The sequence below is a fragment of the Zootoca vivipara genome, chromosome 14 (assembly GCF_965207765.1).
Source record: "Zootoca vivipara chromosome 14, rZooViv2.hap1.1, whole genome shotgun sequence".
Lineage (NCBI taxonomy): Eukaryota > Metazoa > Chordata > Lepidosauria > Squamata > Lacertidae > Zootoca > Zootoca vivipara.
Window position 1 is genome coordinate 37,275,386 of NC_142597.1, and position 21,191 is coordinate 37,296,576.

The 21,191-nt window shown below is 47.4% G+C and overlaps 1 protein-coding gene across 5 annotated transcripts in view; it reads right to left on the bottom strand.

Moving 5' to 3' along the window:
* The window catches only part of RAP1GAP2 (RAP1 GTPase activating protein 2), a 166,706-nt gene that overhangs the window by 55,946 nt on the left and 89,569 nt on the right, over positions 1-21,191 (bottom strand). For 3 of the 5 annotated variants that reach the window (XM_035138755.3, XM_035138760.3, XM_035138757.3), the window contains one exon: positions 19,556-19,640. In XM_035138755.3, the coding sequence (XP_034994646.2) occupies positions 19,556-19,640 (85 nt within the window). Of the gene's footprint in view, positions 1-3,647; positions 3,900-11,941; positions 12,292-19,555; positions 19,641-21,191 lie in introns of those variants that run through there. The other 2 variants (XM_035138759.3, XM_035138758.3) reach the window with 2 other exon arrangements.

Below are 21,191 nucleotides of genomic sequence, written 5' to 3' on the forward strand. Positions count from 1 at the left end.
TGTATGACAATGCCCCCAGCACTGAAAAAGAGCCACACTCCATTTCCATCCTTGCCAGTCTCAGGGAGCCAAGCGCAACAGTACTGTAGAAACCATAGAATCATAGAGTTGGAAGGGACCCTGGGGATCATCTAGTCCAACCCCCTGCAATGCAGGAATAAGCAGCTGTCCCATACAGGGATCGAACCTGCAACCTTGGCATGATTAGCGCCACACTCTCAAATGGTGTGAACTAGGGTCCTCCCCTGAGAAAACACTAGAGGCTCATTGACTCTGTGGGTCCATTTAGGATGCCTAGAATGCAAAGACTAACAAACCCCCAGAACATTAAAGCAGAGGTGAGGATTTTCTCTCTCTTTTGCCCCAAAGCTACATTCTCATGGATGGGGGTGGGCACAGTCAAGCAGTGGACAGGGCTAGATCTGCCCCACACGGGAAGGGTTGTAGCTCAGCATGCAGAAGGTCTCGGCTTCAATCCCTGGTGTCTTCAGGTAGGGCTGGGAGAGAACGCTTTCTGGAATCCCAGAGAACCACTTCCATCCAGGGTGGACAATGCTGAGCTAGGTGGAACAGTGGTCCGACTTGATATAAGACCGCTTCCCATGTCCCTTCTCTCCCTCTCCCTCTCTCCCACTCACATATCCACCCAACCAACCATTCACTCACTTCTGTTTAGTGGAACATGATGGGGAACATTGGCTCAGCGTTCCTTGCAAGCTGCTCCAGCAAGCTCAGCTCTTCCACACCTTGTTGCCTCCAGAGTTAACCTTCTTGATTTATGAAATCTCACTGAAGATGACATGGGTGAGAACAATGCCGGGAAAGTGGGAGGGAGAAGAGCAGTGTAATTAAGCTGACATGCCTGCCACTCAGCTGTCAGCTCTGCCTTTCTAGTCTGACAAGAGTTCAGACTTTTCGTTGTACTGCAATAGCATCTCATTACATGCCTCTGCAGGGTTATGAATGGGGCCCGCCAGCTGTTTTGTGAATGCAGCAAACTGTGTGTTACATCAGGTCAGACTTTGGGCCATCTTGTCTATTCTGATCGGCAGTGATTCTCCAACACCTTAAGGCAGAGGGCTTTCCACCTGCCGCCTGCTCCTTTTAACTGGAGATGTCAGAAATTGAAGCTGGGGCCTTCTTGTTTATTTTGAAGAGGTATACCTTTCAATCAAAGGATTATCAAAGTCGGCTTATAGGCAGCAGGCAATACTACTGCCTGCCTGTCTGTCTGTCTGTCTGTCTGTCTGTCTGTCTGTCTGTCTGTCTGTCTCTCTCTCTCTCTCTCTCTCTCTCACACACACACACACACACACACAATCCAGCAACCCTTAGAGCTTTGTTGATAGACACAGACCCTCCAAGTGTCCCTATTTTCCAGCGACAGTCCCAAATTCACAGAAGCCATCCCAATTTCTGATTTGTTGTCCCGCTTTTCCTTAAAGGTAAAGGTAAAGGTCCAGTCGCGAACGACTCTGGGGTTGCAGCACTCATGTCACTTTACTGGCCGAGGGAGCATGTGGCCAGCATGACTAAGCCGCTTCTTGCGAACCAGAGCAGTGCACAGAAACACCGTTTACCTTCCCGCCGGAGTGGTACCTATTTATCTACTTGCACTTTGACGTGCTTTCGAACTTCTAGGTTGGCAGAAGCTGGGACTGAACAACGGGAGCTCACCCCGTTGCGGGGATTCGAACCGCCGACCTTCTGATCGGCAAGCCCTAGGCTCAGTGGTTTAACCCACAACGCCACCCGTGTCCCTCCGCTTTTCCTTAGGACAGCCCTATTTTCATCTTCAAGCCGCTCTTTCACTGGCCAATGGAAGTGGCCATGCTGGTTTGCCCCTTGCCATGACATTCTTTCCTAAGAAGCAGAGCGTGCAACTCTCCAGCTGATGGCAGAGGCAAGAGTGTGCATCTCTAGCATGCAAAGTATCTTTGGGTTGTTCCACCACTGAGCTATGGTTCCTCCTCAACCAGGTTGCCTTGCTAGGAATGTAGCTCTTCAATGCACCCTTCCCATGATACCAGGAGGTGATTTTTCAAGGTGCAAAGCATTACGCCGAAAATTCTCATGCAGAAACTCTCTAATTACTGTAATTAAATGTTAGATCTTGACGACATGCCGTATTCATTGCATTAAAAGGTATCAGTTGGGTTCTTGGGAACTCTGAAGGCTCTCAGAAGACAGGGAGGGAAAGCTCTGGAGAGTAGGCAAGGCCTAGCATGTCTTCCTGAAAATGGCAATCGGACCCCCTAAACTTCCACCCAAACCATAAAGCTATCTATGGTTTTAGACCCGACATACATGGTTCTCCTAACAGTTCTTGGGTGCAAGGGTGTTTTCACACATATTGCACTCCAGGAGATAAGAGCCAGGCAGTTCGCAGCTCAGAAGGGATAATATAAGAGGGAGGGAGGCATGGCAAGACTTTGTAATCCATGCTGTAAATTCCACCTGCCTCTAGTGAAACATTCAGAATTCTCAAGAATCTCTCGATTCTGGGAATTCATTTTCCCCTGCTGTTAACTTCAGTTCTCCTAATTTCCACACCAGCTGGCTATTTAAAAAGAAGTCATGAAAATTCATCAGCATTTGGGAGAGAACTTCTAATATATTTTATTTACTTATCTGAATATTTCACAATATTTATACACTGCTTATTTGTAACGAAACTTCAAAGCAACAAAGCGATAAAATCATCAGGAAGAACAATAGATTAAAACATTGAAAAGTGGTTGAAATCAACAATAACCTAAAAACCAGATCCAATGTCAACATACTACATATCTAATCTCTTTCTCTCTCTCTCTCTGTTTAGCGATCTCTCATAGCTGAGTAAGATTGTCTTCCATAAACACGGTTTTAATTTTGTATGCAGTTTTGCCTAATGTACGCATTTTCACAAAGCAAATTGCCCTTATACAACGTATTTTGTATGCAATTTACACAATTTCATTTTCATGCACACTTTGCCACGGCACATACGTACGTCTTCTGTACACATTACTCAGCCAGCAGAGTGCATTGCAGAATGAGCAGCAGTACAAGTTTTGAACAATATGTTTTGGCTCGTTTAGTGCTTCCGAGAGCGCAGATTTGTAGGTTCACCTGCAATGCAAACTGAACTGAATTTCCCCCACCCCACCCCACCTCACCCCATACATCCCTAATCAAGAATTGGAGTCTGGGTTATATAGAATCCTAGAATTGTAGAGTTGGAAGGGACCTTGAGGATCGTCAAGTCCATCCGCCCGCAAGGCAGGAATAAGCAGCTGTCCCATATGGGAACTGAACCTGCGACCTTGGCAGGTTATCAGCACCACGCTCTAACCAACTATCCTGGCTTATACTCAGCCAGACCTGTGGTCCATCTAACTCAGTATTGTCTACACTGACTGGCAGCAGCTCTCCAGGATTTCCGGCAGGAATTTCTCCCCCTGGAGAATGCTAGTGGGGATCGAACCTGGGAACTTCTGCTTGCAGGGCAGACACTCTTATCACTGAGCTACGGCCATTCCCCTAACGTGGCTAGTTTTGACTTGGTGCTTTTGCCAGGATCGAAGTTGTTTAGCGGAGGGTCAAGCAAGCTCACTGTGCGAGCTGATTGCACGTCCGTTGCATGACACCTGCGGCACAACACTCACCAAAATGCTGCTAAGGAGGTCCATCATGTTTCCAACACCCCCACCAATCCACGCTAGCGTTGCATATATCCGAAACCACCGAGCGTCTTTCTGGAGACCTCTCCTGCAGCCAGACGCCAGCTTGAACATCCATATAGGTTGTGCTTTATTGCACACACACACACACCCGCCAACATCCCTTTGTTAATATTTCTCTAAGTGAGACATTGTGCACTGGCTGCTTGACAGGTTAAATGGGCGTGCCAAGTCACAAGGTGAAAGCACCCAAAACAGGTTGTGCAGGAAGCACATTTTAATATTTCAAAGCAGGGGGGGGGGTTGTGTTTCTTTTCCTCCCTCCCGCCTCACAATTTGGAACGGAATCAAAGGCGCCCAGTGACGTAACATTCCTCTAAATGTGAAAGGCAAATGTACTAATGTATTTGATATCGGGTAGAACAATGTGTGTGGGCCGGGGAGGGGGGAAACAGTGGCTATTAAATGCAAGCCACAAAAAGAGCAAAAGGTTACAACTGCATCAGCAAACGGACTTGCGCAGAGTCTTGCTGTGCTTAGACTGGCAAAGTCAGACCAGCTAGAATGAGGACCAGGGAGAAAATGTCCTCTTCTTCTCTGCCCTCTCCACAGGCTGCAAAGTTGGAGAGTGCATGCACAAGGCATACACACCGAAGAGGGGCGCTCTGGGATTGTGGTTCCCTCTCCCGCCCCCAGGACATTCCAGGATGACGCTCCTAAAATGTTCAGCTATCGTCATTTTATTTATTCAAATGTTTCTAGTCCCTTTAGTTCATAGAATCATAGAGCTGGAAGGGACCTCGAGGGCCATCTAGTCCAACCCTCTGCAATTCAATAATCTCAGCTAATGGATCCATGACAGATTCACGACCAATCATTCCACCCTGCTATTCAGAAGTTCAGATATGATCTTATTGACCTCAGGAAAACAAAACTGTGTGGAACCCCTGCAAGTAAATCCGCAGGTGGACATGCCCCACCCCACCCTCCAATGCTAATTTTTACTTTGCTATAAACTAGCTGGCATCCTAGCAACATTTCCTTATTAATCGTCCTTTTTATAGCACAGACCTGCAATGCTTTCAGACCACACCTGATGAGTAAACAGGAAGCCGTTCTTGGGGATCTCTTCCAATGCTAAGATTCTATGAATTGAAGTGCTACCTAATGGCACTTCTCTCATATCACATTGCAATGGTAAGGTTTGGTGATTTTAGACACTGGACTTCATGGTCTTGTCACATGGCACTCAACAGTTCTGAATTAAGCGGGACATCCCAGAATTACAGAAGCCAATCCCAGCTACTGTTTGGATCCTGGAACGTCTCATTTTTCATTCTGGCACTCTGGAGTGAGTCAGGTGGCTCACACCAGAGCGCCGGACCAAATGACACTCACTTTTCAGTCTTGCAAGACCCAAAAGCGAGCATATTTTGGTCTTGCGCTCTCGCGCATGTGTGAGCATTTGGGACCAAATAAAGGAGTGTCCTGATTTTGGTTCCCAAGATGTTGCAGGGTATGCTAACAGTGGTTCAGATGGCAATGTGTACAACTTCAGTTACATCAAAATGTGGAAAGATAGCGCTGCTCACCTTCTCATTGCCAATGCAATTCTGGGCTGCATCAATAGGAGTATAGCATCTAGATCAAGGGAAGAAATACCGTAGTACCACTGTATTCTGCTCTGGTCAGACCTCACTTGGAATACTGTGTCCAGTTCTGGGCACCACAGTTCAAGAAGGATACTGACAAGCTGGAACGTGTCCAGAAGAGGGCAACCAAAACGGTCAAAGGCCTGGAAACGATGCCTTATGAGGAACGGCTTAGGGAGCTGGGTGTATGTTTAGCCTGGAGAAGAGAAGGTTAAGGGGTGATATGATAGCCATGTTCAAATATATAAAAGGATGTCATATAGAGGAGGGAGAAAGGTTGTTTTCTGCTGCTCCAGAGAAGCGGACACGGAGCAATGGATTCAAACTACAAGAAAGAAGATTCCACCTAAACATTAGGAAGAACTTCCTGACAGTAAGAGCTGTTCGGCAGTGGAATTTGCTACCAAGGAGTGTGGTGGAGTCTCCTTCTTTGGAGGTCTTTAAGCAGAGGCTTGACAGGCATATATCAAGAATGCTTTGATGGTGTTTCCTGCTTGGCAGGGGGTTGGACTGGATGGCCCTTGTGGTCTCTTCCAACTCTATGATTCTATGATTCTATGATTCATTCTGTTGAGTGAAGCCCTGGGCAATGTTTCCCCACCAAGCCCTGCTCTGATGATGCCACCATCAAAATGACTTCTATCAACACCCAACAAGCCTGAACTTTTGAGTACTTCTCTTGGTTCCAGTTCAAATGCTGAACCTGCTTTGAAAATGTTGCCCACTCGTAGGCATGCTTTGTGTCCAAAGCCTCCCATTTCTGGAAGGTTGATGTGGCCCTGACGAAACGCAGGCATCCTTGCATCATGCCAGCCTACAGATCTGGATGCTCCTTTGACTCAGAGGGCTACGATCACAGTTGTGTGAAGCAATTGTTGCATGCAGGCAGGTTGGTAAATTGAACATGACAGTCTCCGGGGGGCTGTTTGGGCTCCTGAGATACTCCAGCCCTCTGCTGCCTGGAAGGATCCCTCAACTCCCACCTGCTGCAAATTGCTGGTGACATCCTGGGTTGAAGCAGCAAACCGGCTTTCCCCTCGCTGCCTGCTGCTTTCTCAGCAATCCACTCTCTCAGAGAGGAGCTAGAGAAGGCCCTGGGGCATGGAATCTTTCCCCACCCTGTAAAACCTTCTGAGGACCACATGCCAACGGCGGACATGGCCACAAATATGGAGTTTGCCTTTGTGTCGCAGCCTAATTTCTTCACACACCGTATCCTCCAAGTGTCCCGATTTTCCAGGGACACCTAGTTAGAGGCCTCTCAAAGTCAGACTCTAGGTGCCAGCTGGCAAACTTTCAGCTCATTGTTGATTATTCTTTCACTTCCTCTCTCCCTCACCCCTCCCCCAAAGAAACACACATTGTGCAATGAAGGTGCTTAAAAGATTTAACAGTTTGCTGCAACATTGCAACAAGGGGAGAGAATTCTGGGGTCTTTTCTACAAGCTGAGCATGATACAGGCGGGAGTAATCCCTCTTCTCCTTGCGGGAGAGAGCCAGAAAGTATTAGAAAAGTGGGGGGGGGGGACGACAACGACACATACTTATTAGGAATGGCCTGGAGCATTGTGAGGGGAAGGTTAACTGCAGATTCAGCTAAGCTAGTTCTGGTAATTTTTTTATATAAGCAATTTATTATTTTTTTCAAATAAACACATTAAACAAAACAAAACATTCAACAACAAACACAACACACACAATTTTTCTCTTTTTAACATCTATTCCCCTATCTCAAATTCCCAATGCTCTGCCGAGCTTTGACTTCCCTCCCTCCCCTCATCTGGTTTTCTTATCAACTCTTGTCTCGCAGTTCCTTTACTCCTTCTATTTAAAGTCATTTCGTAGGATTTATTTCAATCCTGCAAGTGTCTTTAATCTTCTACAATTCCTCTCCATATAGTCCACAAATTTACTCCAGTCTTTTTGGAACTTTGCCTCTCCCTGGTTTCGGATCCTGCTAGTCAAGTCTATCATTTTTGTCTGCCACTCTTCGATCGTCGGTAACTCCTGAGTTTTCCATTTTTGGGCTAACAAAGTCCTTGCCGCGGTTGTCGCATACATAAATAATACTTGATCTCCTTTTACAATCTCTTGTCCTATATGACCCAATAAAAAAGCCTCCAGTTTTTTGGGGAAAGTATATTTGAAAATCTTTCAGCTAAGCTAGTTCTGAGCATGACTTCAAGGACACATGGGTGGGGGCACCGGCGGAGGAAGAGGAGTGCGGGGGGAGCGCACTGCCCCTGGCAGCACAATCCCGGTGGGGTCCCATCGCAGCTGCCCCCCTGCCCGCGCTGGGCGCCACGCCCCCAGATGTGCACCGTGTCCCTGTGGGCAACACGCCACGCCCTCAGGACACGCATCACGTCCCTGGGACATGCACCAGCCCCACGCCCGCCTGCTCTCTGCCCCCCCCCCCCGGGTGCTGGAGCATGAAGCTCCTCCACTGGGTGGGGGCCTCTCCTGCCAATTTTCAGCTGGGCAGTTAGGTAATTTTAGACTCTGCATGTACTGGTTTTAAATGCCCACCCACTTTAGATGCAAAAGGCATTGCTTCGCTTTCTTCAAAGGCGGGTGCCAGCCCCGTTGTATTTGAGGATTCTCCTGCTCACCCTGCTGAAATTTTAGACTTTGGACTTTGAAGGGGATAGGGGCTCTTTCATTGGAAAGATGTGTATTTTACCAGCACTTCTTCAAAATCTGGTAAGCCACGTCTTTTGCATTTGTGGACCCTCCTGCTTATATGGCTAAGCGGGGCATATCAAGAGGTCTAAGTCCTGTAGAACCATAGAATTGTAGAATTGTAGAGTTGGAAGGGACCACAAGGGTCATCCAGTCCAACCCCCTGCAATGCAGGAATCTTTCGCCCAGTGTGGGACTCAAACCCATGACCCTGGGATTAAGAGTCTCATGTTCTACCGACTCAGCCATTGTCTTCCCTTCTTGGGCTAAAGATGTTGTGTTCTTGAGCGTGATGCTGAAAAGTCCTCAGTTTAGGGTAGTTTGTTTCAATACCCCACCCTTTGTGCTGTCCTCACCTCCTTTTTGGTGAATGTTATTTTACTTGTATAGGGCTCACCTTCCTTTCCCCCCCCCTTTGTTTTTTTTTTATAAAAATGGCAAAAAAATCTGTTTAAAAAGCCAAATCTGTTTAAAAAAAGACTCGAGCCTCTGCCTCGAGTCTTCAAAACGGCACAAGGTGCAAATTTAAATAAGTAAATATTTATGAAAACTGCTCTTAAGGCAGTGTTCCACCGCTGCACATGTTGTGGTCTTGAAATTTACAAGGAATAATAAAAAGCCGAACAGCAGTTCAGATGCAGAGAGGCTAATTCAGCTCCCCCTATAGAATGTCATTAAAATTTCAACTTTCTATCAGAAACATCGTTAAAGCAAAGGGGGAGGGGGAGGGGCAATCCACCAAGAGTGGTACATTGGGATTAATTTGTTTGTTTTGTGCTTCTAAAGACATCATATAATAATATGCAGAGACGCTCTCAATTCACCCACTGTCGATTCATAGAATTAAGAACTCATCAGGGAGGTTCTCTGACAAAGGATGTAATTGGATTGCAGCAACAACATAGTCTTAGGAGACTAAGCAACTTGCCGCCCCCTTGCTTGCATGTGTACACAACATCCATCGAGCGAAGGTAAAAGTTTTTTGTTCCGTTTCATGCTTTTCTGTCTCCCAAAATAAGTTATGGCAACAATAACGCGCCCCGAATCTAGACTGATTCTAAACAGCTCCGGTCAAATTCCCAAGAGAGCAACCTAGTCATGTGCTTGGGTACAAATAAATAAATGAAATGCTGGCAGTCATTTCGCCAGATCCTTGAGGTATGGGGGAAGGGGTTTCAGAGGGTGGGAAATAACTGCAAAACGAGTACAGCCAACAACCAATTTACACACTACCAATTGACACACAATCGTGCACACACGCATTGCACCGAACCAATAGTTTACTTTTAAAAATGGAAAAAATGGTGCTAGAAGAGCCTAGAAAGGGCCAAAAAAATGAGGTGCATATTTACTTCCCCAAGACCTCATGAAAAATTATCAACAGATTTCTCCTAACATGCTCACTCGTATGCAATTTTGCCTATTGTCTACATTTTCGCAATGCATTTCCCCCTAAAGTAGCACATTTTTAATAGAATCTAACCGATGATCTATTTCATAAAATCATAAAGTTGGAAAAGACCCCTTGGTTTACCAAGAATAAATGGTTTACCAGGATTTCACGGCAAATCTCTCCAGATAAGCACATTTTAGCATGTAGCTTTGGCGAGTTTTGAGGCCAGGGCTCATTCGGGTGGAAAGCCAGGATATATATATATATATTCCATAAATAATAATGTAATAATAATAAATAATGTTATAGTACACATTTTTGCAAGCAAGCCCCAAGGTTTGCAGAAGGACAAACTATTGGAGGGGAAGCCTGAGGAGGGAAAACAAAACAAAACAGCCCCATGTGGACCGAGTGTCCTCTGTGGCAAATGGATGCTGATTGGTTGTCCAGGAGGGGGTGAAAACAATAAGGGAGAAGAAACAGAATGGAGTGTCCTGAAGGGACATCCGTCACGCAGGGAGTCCTGCAAGGGTCAACCACCTGTAGGGGGAGCCCCGTCAATGCAAAGAAACTCGAGCTCCCCCTGGGTTCCCGACGGGGTCGTGTCTTGGCCCTAGCCCCGCCCCGGGCTTCGGATGAGATCCACACCCCCGGATTCCTTTAACGGAATATCCTTAAGCTTGGAGGGGCAGGTGATGGCCCAACATAAGATCAACCAATGCCTAACTGCCACTTGAGCCCAAGGCCGACCCCTGATGTTGCTAAACTCAACTTCCATCATCCCTGGCCATGGGAGTTCTGGTTCAGCAACATTGGCTGAGCCTAAGGTTCCCCACAGCTATTTTGAACCTTCTGTTCTCTCCATATAAATTACTGCTCTCCTGACTCTTTTGGCTGCTCAGTCGGGCAGGCGTAAACTTGGCCTCTCGTAGATATTTATCTTCCAGTAGCTGCTTAAGCACATTGGGGCAGGGGGAGGTAGCGCTGGGTTCCTTCCCAACTCCTTGTGCAACTAGTCTGGCCAGTTTCTCTCCCTTCAAGTACCACTTCCGCCAGCATTCCTCTCTAGGCATGTGCAAAAGGCACTTTGTCACCTTCCTGGGCAACTTTCTGGGGCCCACAGCCAGAACAATGAAAGTAAATTTTAGCTGAACTGTATTCTATATGTTTTGGAAAGTTATCTGTCCGTCCATCTGTTCTCTGCATGCAGGCACCCCTGAAGATGCCATCACCCAATTTGGCATGGTGGTTCCTAAGATCCAGGAGTTGGTTTTGGCCTAGGTTTTGGCAGTGTTATTTCTCAAGAAAAAGAGGGACACCTCCCTTGTTCTCTTACAACTGCATCCCTGCCCCAGCCTGTGAGGAGGAGGCGCAGTAGGGGAGGTAGACAGGAAGGATGACACTAATGTGGAATATGTCCCTATTTTGGAGGGTCTGCCACTAGGGTGTCTGGCTGGCCCCTGCGAGAACAGAATGCTGGACTAGATGAGCCATTGGCCTGATTTCCTTTCATTCTTACCTGTTTCTCCAGCATACTATCTGTGACCCCCTATTTCACAATGGGCGCCTTACACAAGCCAGTGTCCCCTGTGATGGGCATCATCATAAGCATAATCAGTGGCAGAGCAAGCCGATAGGGTGCCTGGGACGGCCCGTGTGCCCTGCGCCTAGGGGCGGGGCCAGCTGCTTGCGGGGCGGGGCTAGCTGGGGCAGAATGCTCCGTGGGGCCTCCAAGGAGTCTGCCTGCCTCCTCCCACTCAGCCACCCTACAGCTGAGGGTGAGGCGGCGGCCGGACCTTTGGGGGCAGCATGGAGCCTTTGAGCGCCCAAGCCACCGCGTCACTCCCAGGAGAGATGCGTGGCTCGGGCGCGCTGCAGGCCCCGCGGTGAGGGCCACCCTGCATTTTGTCACACCCCTCAGTGGTGACATCCGGGGTGGACCACCCCCACCGAATCCCTCCCTCCACCCCTGGGCATAATCTAACTGGTTTAAAGTAGGGATCAGAGAAAATCTGTTGAGAGCTGCGTTCATGGCAGTACAGGTACCACTACAGTGGTACCTCGGGTTACGAACATATTTTGTTCTGGAGGTCCGTTCTTAACCTGAAACCGTTCTTAACCTGAGGCACGCTTTCAGTAATGGGGGTGTGCCGCTGCCACCGGGCCGCCAGTGCGCGATTTCCGTTCTCATCCTGGGGCAAAGTTCTCAACCCAAGATACTACTTCTGGGTTAGCAGAGTTTGTAACCCGAAATGTTTGTAACCCAAAGCGTTTGTAACCCGAGGTACCACTGTAGTGAGAAGAGTCAGAGCTTGAGGTGAATGGTCCCCCCCTTTCTGGCCCCGTTCTCCCCTGTCTTTCCCCCTCCTGGTCACCCAAATGAAATCAGGAAGAGGGTTTCATAAAAAACAGGATGAGGATTATGTGCAGGCCTGGGGGCGTGGGTTACCAGCCCCCTAACTGGAACGGCATGGGGAAACATTTGTTTACCTCTGCTAAAATGTCGGGTAGGCTTCAAACAGAAACACGAATGAAATTGGCACAGGGCTTACCTTTTGAACTCCGGCACAAATTCAGCAACAAATGCCTGGCGCTGGAGGTGTTCAGCACCGGAGCTGTCAGCTGAGACCCCTCCCCAAGCCAGTCAAGGCCAGGGGCCCAGGCTTGGAGCCTGCAAGGAATCCATGCTGAACGGGTTCATTGCATCCTGCTCTCTACACATTTCGGCCAGGCGAACGCAGCAGCCGCTCTTGAGCCGAAGGTGTGGGTTCCGTGAGGAAGCCCTCCCAGGTGACGTGGACGAACCCTTTGAGCGTTTGTCCCTCTCATTACCTAGTTATCACCTCTCTGCCCTCCTCCTGCCTCCGAGGTAGGGAGCCAGAAGGCTTGCTTTAAAATAAACCTCAAAAAAAAAAAAAGGGTAGGCAACGTGTGATTAACTTAATGTGATAAGAAGCCCAGAGAACTGGGGAAGGAGTGATTGGCAAAAGGTGACAAACAACTCCCCGCCGGGATTAATTTACCGTTTCGCGGACTGACAAGGCAGCTCATTATTGCACCCAATTATTTATTCTGCCTCAGCCACACTGGGAATAAATGGCAGGCCGCTCTCACTTGCAGGTGCAGAGCAGTAGAGAGGCCCAACATTTCGGGCCGTGCTGATATTTCCCCCCCAGGTTTTGTTTTCCACAGACCATTTTGAGGAGAGGTGCAGGACCTTTTATACAGAAATCGGGCTATTACTTACAGGTTTCTGTCATTTGCAGGTGATGAAGGGGTTCAAGACAGTCTTCGGGGAATGATCCTGGGCTTTGTGCTTTTTGAAGAGCAATGGGCCGTTTTGGAGTAAAGCACCAGGGTTTTGTATGAAGAGAAACGCTGCCAGGAAGGTGGGGATATTTTTTGCTGCAAATTTGCAATTCTGTCTTCTCCCTTGGCAGACCATTTGCCAGCTTATTATGGGAAGGCCGTTTGGAGGTTCTGGGGCTGCTTTCCAGATTGCATTTTGTTTTTTTGTTTTTTAAGTAGAAGGTGGTTCATATACGGTGTCTGCATAAAGTGTGTTTCATCTCTTCCTCCATCATTGCAAGTGAAAACGACAACAACCCGCGAAGCTGTGCTGTCTGAAGCCTCCAATGAAAATCACACTAATCCCTCCTCATGCGGATTAACATAAAAGGCTTCTGTATTATCCTTGTGAGATAAGAGAGAACAGCAAAGAGAGGCTGGGCCTTCTCTGTCTTTATATGTTGTGATGCTTTCCTTGGTATAAAAGCTCCGACCCAAAAGGAAGAGGGAAACTGGTGGCTGAGGTCTATTGGGATTGGTGGGGAGAAGGTTGGAAGGACAACTGGAGGTAGAGACCGAGCCAATGACAGGCCAAGACAACTAATTCTATTTTTGCCTCCCTCCTCCTCCTTTCTGCCAAGTTCTACAAGGGCAACACAGAGGGGTAGTCAACTTTTTTATACCTACCGCCCATGTCAGGGCTGCTCAGACTGCTCCTGAGTAACGACCTTCCACATGCTTGTCTTTCAAAAGTCTTTATTGGTGCACATTATTTACAGTGTAGTGAGCTGTCGGTTTCATGTCTTCTCATTCCGTATCAGAATCCGGCACTGCCCCTTTTCGCGACTTTGACCAACATAAAAGCCTCGGGACAGTGAATCTCCTCCCCTTTCTCCTCCTCCTCAATACCGGTGTCAGGGGGGAAGGGTCTACGGTCTGCCTTCTCCCTGTCCACCCTTCCCGCCTCTCTCTCTTCCTGCCTGTGGAGCAGGGGCTCTCCAATGCTGCCAGAGCCCTGGCACTCCTTCTCTGTCTTCTGACTCACCCCTTCAGACCCCGCGCTTTCATGACTGCTTGGAGACGGGCTGCTCCTGATGAGGGGGGGGGGTTCCTCTCCAATCCCTTCCCCTTACAGCCCACTAATGCATCTTTCTTGATGGTAAAATTTCCTTACCGCCCACCAGTGCGCGATGGAAGGAGGATTCAACTTGTGCTGTAGAACCCCCTACCGCCCATCTAGAATCCTGAAACGCCCACTAGTGAGCAGTAGGGACCAGGTTGACAAATCCCTGGACCGGGCATAGGCAACCTGGGCTCTCCAGATGTTTTGGAACTACAACTCCCCTGATCCCTCACCACTGGCCCTGTTAGCTAGGGATCATGGGAGTTGTAGTTCCAAAACATCTGGAGAGCCAAGGTTGCCTATGCCTGCCCTGGACTAAGGGGTAAACTAGGAAGGAAGAGGACACTCAGGCTCCAACCTCTTGAGAGGTTGTAAGAAAGAAGGCAGGCAGGTGGGGGCTGGCTGAAGTCAGTCTAAGCTTGGTGGGGGCAGTGCTTTATTGGTGTAGAAACCCAGTCAGAAGGGCGGAGTATTATTATTATTATTATTATTATTATTATTATTATTATTATTATTATTATTATTATTATTATTATCTTGAGAGTCCCATGGACTGCAAGAAGATCAAACCTATCCATTCTGAAGGAAATCAGCCCTGAGTGCTCACTGGAAGGACAGATCGTGAAGCTGAGGCTCCAATACTTTGGCCACCTCATGAGAAGAGAAGACTCCCTGGAAAAGACCCTGATGTTGGGAAAGATGGAGGGCACAAGGAGAAGGGGACGACAGAGGACAAGATGGTTGGACAGTGTTCTTGACGCTACGAACATGAGTTTGACCAAACTGCGGGAGGCAGTGGAAGACAGGCGTGCCTGGCGTGCTCTGGTCCATGGGGTCACGAAGAGTCGGACACGACTAAACGACTAAACAACAACAACAACATTATTATTATTATTATTCCTAATGCACCAGTCTCTATGGGAGGAGGAGGAGGAAAATACTGTTCTAACAAGGAAAGATCCTTGATTCGGGATGCAACAAGGCAGCATCCTAGGCTGTGTTCATCACAATCAGTACGTAATTTTGACGGAAGGGAAATGTCAAAAACAATGCAGAAAGCAAAGTAACGTTTGCAGACTAAAAAAAATAAACCGTAGCAAATACTAGTCCTATTTGCTTGTGCGATTTCCACTCCTGGCCTCAGACAGACATGCAAGTCATGCTCTTGTTTCTGTAAAAGTTCTCTGACACCCCTGCCCTAGACATATGTTGCTTTCTTACATCGTCCAAAAAGTCGCCGCACGGCATGCCCAAATTCAATTTGTACAGTGGTACCTCATCTTACGTACTTAATCCGTCCCAGAGGTCTGTTCATAACAGGAAACTGCTCATAACATGAGGCGGCTTGGGACCCTCGTACCTACGGGACAGCCTCACCTGGTATGCCCCGCGGCGGACCTTAAGGTCCACATACAACAATACTCTGGAGATCCCGAGCCATAAGGTGGCTAGATTGGCCTCAACTAGGGCCAGGGCCTTTTCAGTATTGGCCCCAACTTGGTGGAACGCTCTTTCACAGGAGACCAGGGCCCTGCGGGATTTGTCAGCTTTCCGCAGGGCCTGCAAGACAGAGCTGTTCCGCCTCGCCTTTGGGTTGGATTCAGTCTGACCCCTGTGTTTTCCTCCGTCATGGCTTTGATTTATGGAGACTACTTAAAATGAGACTGCATTTTAAATTTTAAATTTTATTATTGTATTTTACTCCATATTTTAATTAATTGTTTTCTTTTCTTTTATGTCTTATTGTAATTTTATTGGTGTTAGCCGCCCTGAGCCCGGTTTTGACTGGGGTAGGGCGGGGCATAAATAAAAATGTATTATTATTATTATTATTATTATTATTATTATTATTATTATTATTATCTAATGGTGTCCTCCTGCCTTACCTTCCAAGTCCCGAACTGCAGAATCCGGGACTGGCAGCCGTGTGACACCGGAAGTTGTGTCGACGTAACCTCCGGTGTCGCTTTGCCCTTCTATGGGCACCAAAAGTGGCCGCTGCCGGCTTCAAAAGTAGCTTCTACGCATGGCCGGAAGTGCGTCAACGCAACTTCCGGTGTCGGCCCGCCCATCTATGGGCACCAAAAATGGCCGCCGGCAGGAGGAAATAACGGAGAAAAACGGGAGACGAAGTGATACGGGGGACCACCGGGAAAAGGTAAGTAAAAACGGGGTTTTCCAGGGGTAAACGGGGTACTTGGCAGCTATGCCTCCTGCTGCTGCTGTGCCGCCGGAGCGTGACTTCCGCTCGCATCCCCGGGTAAAGGTCGCAACAAGGGGCATCTACTTCTGGGTACCACATAAGGTACCATGGTACTGATGATCCAGCTTGAACATCATCTCATTCATTTCCCCAAGCATTTTACATATTGAAGACTACATTCTCTGGAATATATACCGCTGACATTACTGATTGCACCATTTTGTAGGGGGGGGGCAGATGTCCCACCCCTGCAGAGTTTATAGAGGGCACCATTTGGACTGGGGGGGAAGGCCTAACACCCTCTCCCAAAACACCACTTCCCCCATCTTCAAAGCAGCCCCTAAGGCTGCCTCTTAGTGAAACAAATCACATTTACTTTGGCCATTACTGGGGGGGGAGGCTGACCTAACCAACCTGCTCACCTCCCTTCCAAGCCGTTCCTGGAATTTGGGCTTCTAGTTCCAGACACAGCATGTAGATCTTCAGCTCCCATATGGAATTGGTTAAAAAAGAAGAAGAAGCAAGCAGGTGGCGATCTTATTTCCAACCATTTGTGGATGGCAGTGAGTGATTCCTACAGTTGCTAGGCAACAGCAGCATCCTTTCTTCCCCCCCAGAATTGAACAAAAATGCAAACAAACAGTGGAGCTCTTTGTACAGACTTTGGAGGAGGGAAGAACTCAAGGAATCATCTTGTGGTCGCTTAGGAATGGGGGATGAGTGCTCAGACCCATGGGCTCTCACTTGTGGGGTGCCTCAGGGTTCTGTCCTCTCCCCCATGCTTTTTAACACCTACATGCAGCCGCTGGGAGAGATCATCAAGGGGTTTGGGCTGGGTGTTCATCAGTATGCGGACGATACCCAGCTCTACCTCTCTTTCAAATCAGAACCAGTGAAGGCGGTGAAGGTCCTGTGTGAGTGTCTGGAGGCGGTTGGAGGTTGGATGGCGGCTAACAGATTGAGGTTGAATCCTGACAAGACAGAAGTACTGCTTGTGGGGGACAGGAGGCGGGCAGGTGTGGGGGACTCCCTGGTCCTGAATGGGGTAACTGTGCCCCTGAAGGACCAGGTGTGCAGCAGCCTGGGAGTCATTTTGGACTCACAGCTGTCCATGGAGGCGCAGGTCAATTCTGTGTCCAGGGCAGCTGTTTATCAGCTCCATCTGGTATGCAGGCTGAAACCCTACCTGCCCGCGGACTGTCTCGCCAGAGTGGTGCATGCTCTAGTTATCTCCTGCTTGGACTACTGCAATGCGCTCTATGTGGGGCTCCCTTTGAATGTGACCCAGAAACTACAATTAATCCAGAATGCGGCAGCTAGACTGGTGACTGGGAGCAGCCGCCGAGACCACATAACACCGGTCTTGAAAGACCTGCATTGGCTCCCAGTACGTTTCCGAGCACCATTCAAAGTGTTGGTGCTGACCTTTAAAGCCCTAAACGGCCTCAGTCCAGTATACCTGAAGGAGCGTCTCCACCTCCATCGCTCTGCCCGGACACTGAGGTCCAGTGCCGAGGGCCTTCTGCCGGTTCCCTCGCTGCGAGAAGCCAAGTTACAGGGAACCAGGCAGAGGGCCTTCTCGGTAGTGGCACCCACCCTGTGGAACGCCCTCCCATCAGATGTCAAAAAGAAAAACCACTACCAGGCTTTTAGAGGACATCTGAAGGCAGCCCTGTTTAGGGAAGCTTTTAATCTTTAAGAAATTACTGTTATTTTAATATTTCTGTTGGAAGCCGCCCAGAGTGGCTGGGGAAACCCAGCCAGATGGGTGGGGTATAAACAATAAATTATTATTATTATTATTATTATTATTATTATTATTATTATTATTGGAACCCCAGAGCAGACTTCTGATAACATCTGGGCATCCTAGAAATATTTGATCGATACTCCCTGCGGTGGCCAATATCTTCCTGCTAGGCTTTTTAGCTCTCTGATCCTGCTGGAATAATTTAGCCAATGGACTATCAAAAGCACCCATCAGCAACTTAGTGCCTTCCAAGTGTTTTGGACCACAACTCCCATCAGCTCATGGGAATTGTGGTCCAAGAGTTCCACATCCAGTGCTAGTCTTACTCAGAGTGGAGCCACTGGAGTTAATGGAAATGACTCACTCAGGCACACAGATTTTAATGGGTCTACTCTGAGTAGGACTTAGTCGGCATCAACCCCCAACAGCTGAAGGACAACAGGTTGGTGAAAACTGATCTCGAGTGCTGGAAGCAAGCAGTGCCTGAGAGGAGAGGACTTCTTCACAGTGCCCCACGTCCTGCTTTGACCCCCAAATATTCAGTGGTATCTCATACTTTCCAACACAACACACCCCAAATCCAGGAAGCCATCTTCTGGGTCTGCACTCCTGTGTGAGTCACATGACCCACATTTGATCATGCCCCCCCCAAGTGTTTTCTTCAGGAACAGCACCCGAAAACATGCATTTTTGGACCGCCGTGCCCCCCCAAAATGCCTGTTCCAAAATCACACAAGATTGCGACGGCCATTTTGGCCACTGTCCTCTCCCAATAAAAGACAGACGTCCCATTTTATTTCTGGGGAAGTTGACAGGTATGGTATATATCGCCTTGCCAAAATCTTCTTGCTCGTTGGAAGAGGGGTTTTATCACTTCATTTCCAACACATTCTGCTGCATTTATACATGAGGTCACTAGCCTGGCTGTAATGGAAGAAACAGCTTTTTCCACCTCATAGATATATGGTAGTCCTTACCATTGATTCCAATTTTGCGGCAACTGCAGCTTCTGCATTGTGTTTCTTCATTCCTTATGTATACAATGTATACGTATTTCACGTATATGAAATATGTGAGGCCACATCTGCATTGGCATACCGCCAGCTCTTGAAGACACACCTGTTTAGGCATTCCCCTGAACTTGAACTTCCTGGTACAGCTGCTTAAATTGCTCTTTTAACTGTTTTGTTATGGTTTTTTAATGGGCTTCTTTGATTGCATATTTTATACTCAGGTATCCTTAATGTTAGAACTGTTGTATGGTGTGCTCTTATTGTGTTTGGATTTTACCATGCTTGTAAACTGCTTAGAAGTCATTGTAAGGGGTGTATAAATTAATAAAATTAATTATTATATCATCATTAATATTACTATTAAACATAATACAGTGGTACCTCGGTTTAAGTACACAATTGGTTCCAGAAGTCTGTACTTAACCTGAAGCGTATTTAACCTGAAGCGATCTTTCCCATTGAATGTAATGGAAAGTGGATTAATCCATTCCAGACGGGTCCGCGGAGTACTTAAACTGAAAGTACTCAAACCGAAGCGTACTTAAACCAAGGTATGACTGTAATAATGCACACTTTCACATTATCTTCCCTGGGCCTTTCAAGAATGCAATGCTGGAAGGAAGCGAGGCAAAAACTATATCAACTCTTAGGCTAGATGTGACTGCTACAGATAAGCTGAACCATTATGCTCCAATATGTAACTGCGAGATCCTGCAGTTGGGGCAGTGCCCAGCCATGCAAATAACACATGAGACGCACCGGCCATAATGCATCCCATAAGCCGCTTACCTTCATGCTTGGCGGAGCAGTGAGCGGTGGAGATAAGGGTCTCTCTGGAGCTGCCATATCTGTGCTGTTCAACACGTCTTGTTTCCTGTAATACAAGGAGAAATTGATCTTAACATTTCCTTTCCAGGCCTTTTAGAGGACGCAGAAAACCCCAAAGAGAAAAAGAAGGGGAAACTTTTAAGAATTCTGAACCAAAGAAACTTCTCCATTCTATTTTTTTGAGAGAGGGAGAGGGAGGGAGGGAGAGAATAACTCTAGTTCTTGAGAGAATTCATATTGATCCTTTCCTTTATCCAATTATTTATGGCCCCTAAAAGCGGAGAAGGTCTTTCACTGGGGCATCCAAAGTAGGGAACATCAGTAGAGCCTATACCTGCTATTTAAGTTGCAGGTAAAATCCATTCCAGGTAATTTCTATTAGTGGGCTTAGTGGAGGGTTAGCTATATAGAGCTGGGTTTCTATGGCAACACTCTTGCAAAAAAAAAAATTTCCTCCGCCCCACTCTTCCTTGTCCCCAGTTTCTCCATCTGGTCTTATCTATTGACTCTGTAATGTTTGCTCATATCTTTCTCGCTCGACAGAAAGGACACGATGCACAGCAGAACAGATGCTGATCACGGTTATGCCAGATCACCGCCAGGGAATCACACACAAAAAGAAGAAAGGGAGAAATGAGCCACTCTGAGTTTATCACAGCCTGCCCAGGCTGAACTTCAGGAGGAAAGCCTAATGAACAGGGAAACTTACAAAGCATTTTTTTTCACTGCAACTGGTTCATACTTGGGGAGTCCAGCACAGGATTCTTTTTCTTTATTTTAACAAATTGGAAACAGTTCTTTAATATTGCACACTCCCTTGTTCTCTGAATACAGTGGTAGCTTGGTTTATGAACACAATTGGTTCCGGAAGTCTGTTCATAAACTGAAGCGTTTATAAACTGAAGCAAACTTTCCCATTGAAAGTAATGGAAAGCGAATTAATCCGTTCCGGGCGGGTCCGCGGAGTACTCAACCTGAAGCTTACTTAACCCGAAGCATGAGTGTAATTGGTTCCGGAAGTCTATTCATAAACTGAAGCGAACTTTCCCATTGAAAGTAATGGAAAGTGAATTAATCCGTTCCAGACGGGTCCGCGGCGTTCATAAACCGAAAATTCGTAAACCAAGGTGTTCATAAACCGAGGTTCCACTGTACTGTCAAGCTCCAGAGGCAGCCCTGCTACGCTTTGGCTATGCCCACCTTGAAAGCGCATGTCTTCTCCCAAAGAACCCTGGGAATTGTGGCTTGTTAAGAGTGCCAGGATTTGTAGCCGTGTGCAGGGATAAACTACAGTTCCCAGGATTCTTGTGCATTGTGGATTTTCAAGGGAATATTTACAGTCATACCTCAGTTTAAGTACGCTTCGGTTTGAGTACTTTCAGTTTAAGTACTCTGCGGACCCGTCTGGAACGGATTAATCCATTTTTCCATTACTTTCAATGGGAAAGTTTGCTTCAGGTTAAGTACGTTTCAAGTTAAGTACAGACTTCCGAAACCAATTGTGTACTTAAACCGAGGTACCACTGTACTAAGAGGTTTTGCAGGCATCATAGGACAAAAACTGGCAGACACATTGGAGACCTCTGATGCACAGTAT